Source organism: Pteropus alecto, unplaced genomic scaffold, assembly GCF_000325575.1.
Source record: "Pteropus alecto unplaced genomic scaffold, ASM32557v1 scaffold20, whole genome shotgun sequence".
Lineage (NCBI taxonomy): Eukaryota > Metazoa > Chordata > Mammalia > Chiroptera > Pteropodidae > Pteropus > Pteropus alecto.
This window is the reverse complement of record NW_006436298.1, coordinates 35591902-35594075: the sequence shown is the minus strand read 5'-3', so window position 1 is coordinate 35594075 and position 2174 is coordinate 35591902. Positions and strand designations below refer to the sequence as shown.

General features: G+C 31.2%; 1 protein-coding gene across 1 annotated transcript in view; it reads left to right on the top strand.

Annotated features, from left to right (window-relative positions):
• Window positions 1–1461, top strand: part of TMEM232 (transmembrane protein 232) — a 154570-nt gene extending 153109 nt beyond the window's left edge. The window contains exon 15 of the mRNA XM_015590346.1: window positions 1255–1461. Coding sequence (XP_015445832.1) covers window positions 1255–1461 — 207 coding nt within the window. The remainder of the gene's footprint in view (window positions 1–1254) is intronic.
• The last annotated feature ends 713 nt before the right edge of the window (window positions 1462–2174 follow it).

Below are 2174 nucleotides of genomic sequence, written 5' to 3'. Positions count from 1 at the left end.
CTGTTTGGGAAACTTAAGTTTTCTATTTAACCAGGAGATCTTAAGAATTAATCCTCTCTTGATTTTTCACAATGTAAATATCATAGTCATGAGGTACATTGAAATCTTTTATATAAAGTAGATTAGTTATCTTTGTTTACAGATACTGTCTTATTTCACCAGCTACTACTTTTATGTTATAACACTAAATTGGTAGTTTTGTTAAAAATTTTATATTACTATTTAGTTTATGAGAAAAAGTTATATCATGGATAAGTATCACAGAATTTATAGACTAAATCAAAGCATGAATTTCGGCCTGTGCCTAAATGTTCTAGATGTTTTGGCTCAATTTTTTGGATATTTCAAAGCAAAAATGGTTTCTGAAAAATAAAACTTACATGAGTAATAACTGTGTATAAAAATTGTCTCAGAATAAAGTACAGGTAATTTTGTCTTTCTTATGTCTTTAAAAATTGACTGGGAATTTAAAAAGGAGATATAATTTTATAATGCTTTTCTAAAAATATTTACTCTGAATATGTTCACATTTTAAAAAATGTATTGCCTTTGGAAGGCTGAGATATGTTATGGATTCTGAGCTTTAGTCCTGTTTATTCATATCTATATACCCCAGATGAGAAATAACAGTCATAATTCACAGCACTGGTATATAGTAATTTATGAGTTAATCGATGGGTTGTTAAGTACAGTCTGGTCACTTGTGTGTATGCATGGGCTGAGGATGACAAAACAAGCAATGTACATAGTTCTTTAAGAATTTCCAACATTTTGCTCTAGGGGTAGTTCTGCCTTGAATATGTTACCCAGCCTGAAGAGAGATTACCACTTTTTACCCTTTCCTTCATTAAAGATATTCAGAGAATAATGTTTTGCTGAAAGGCCATTCATTGTTACTTCCAACAACTTATTCCTAAGGCTCTCACCTCCAGATATGCTGTTATTGTTATGACTTAACATGTTCAGTATTGATGAAGAAAGAAATTTCCTTTGTTATATTTAAAGATAAGCCCTATTATCTCTTCTTTTGAATGATTTATTATTATTAAAAGTGTTAAGAAAGAATTCTTTTTCTATGGGACTTGCACACTTTTTGATAAAAGGCTTATATATTTTTCCAGCATGGTAGTGTATATTCCTGAAGAATGTCTGAGAAAAACTAAGACGATAATTGAATATGAGAATCTGAATTTTAAGAAGTTAAATTTTTTTCATGTAATAGCATATGTAACTCACGCTTTTTCTCTGTAACAGTGGCAGAAAGAGCTAAAGATCCGACAAAAAGAAAATGAAATATGTGAGAACAAAGAACGAAAAGATAAAGAGTTACAGGAAAAAAATCGCTTCAGAGAAATTATGAGGAGAAGAGAAGAGAAACTACACAAGCAAACCAAACCCTATGAGCTTCCTCTTAGGACTGAAGCAATTTCATTAGAAAAGAAAACGACTTCCCCAAATTAATAGCTACATGTTAGGAAAACTTTCTTCTAATTAACTGGAAGCCATTTTTTAGAAAGGTGTTATCCCGGTGCAAGTTTTCAAGTCATGGCGTAGTCCTCAACAGCTCTTACACTTGAGTAAAGTAATTTTACCTGTTAAACATTTTCAGGAACACAGCTAGAGTTTTCCTAATTGACTCTTATCTTGTGATCATACAGCATACTGAATCAATGATTCTCAGATTATTGATATTCATTGGACAGTTACATAGAAGTGAATTGCAAATTATTAATGAGTCAAAATAGGAATTCTTTCTTGAAAACAGAATGAACATTAACTGATACTCCTATAATAATTATACAAATAAAAGAAGTAAGGAACCTGCTTAGATTTGTATTACATAGTCAATCTATGCTAAATCAAACCATATGTCAGAAGTTTGCATTTGATAAATTACTGTATATAAACAAATCTGGATGGGCTAGACATCTCAGAATGAGTTGATCTTTAACAGATCCCAGAGAAGACTCTTGAATGACAGTGATTTTACTTTGTCAAATGATTTTATGAGAAGAGATTTGAATTGTCCTGGAAGGTAAAGTGCACTTACTGATCATTCAATCAGGAATCATCTTTTTTTTTTTTTTAGGAATCATCTTTAAAATGTCAGTTCACTTCATCTGACACTCTCAATCTATGGGTAAGAGTAATGGGGTGGGGTTCCTGTTGTGTTC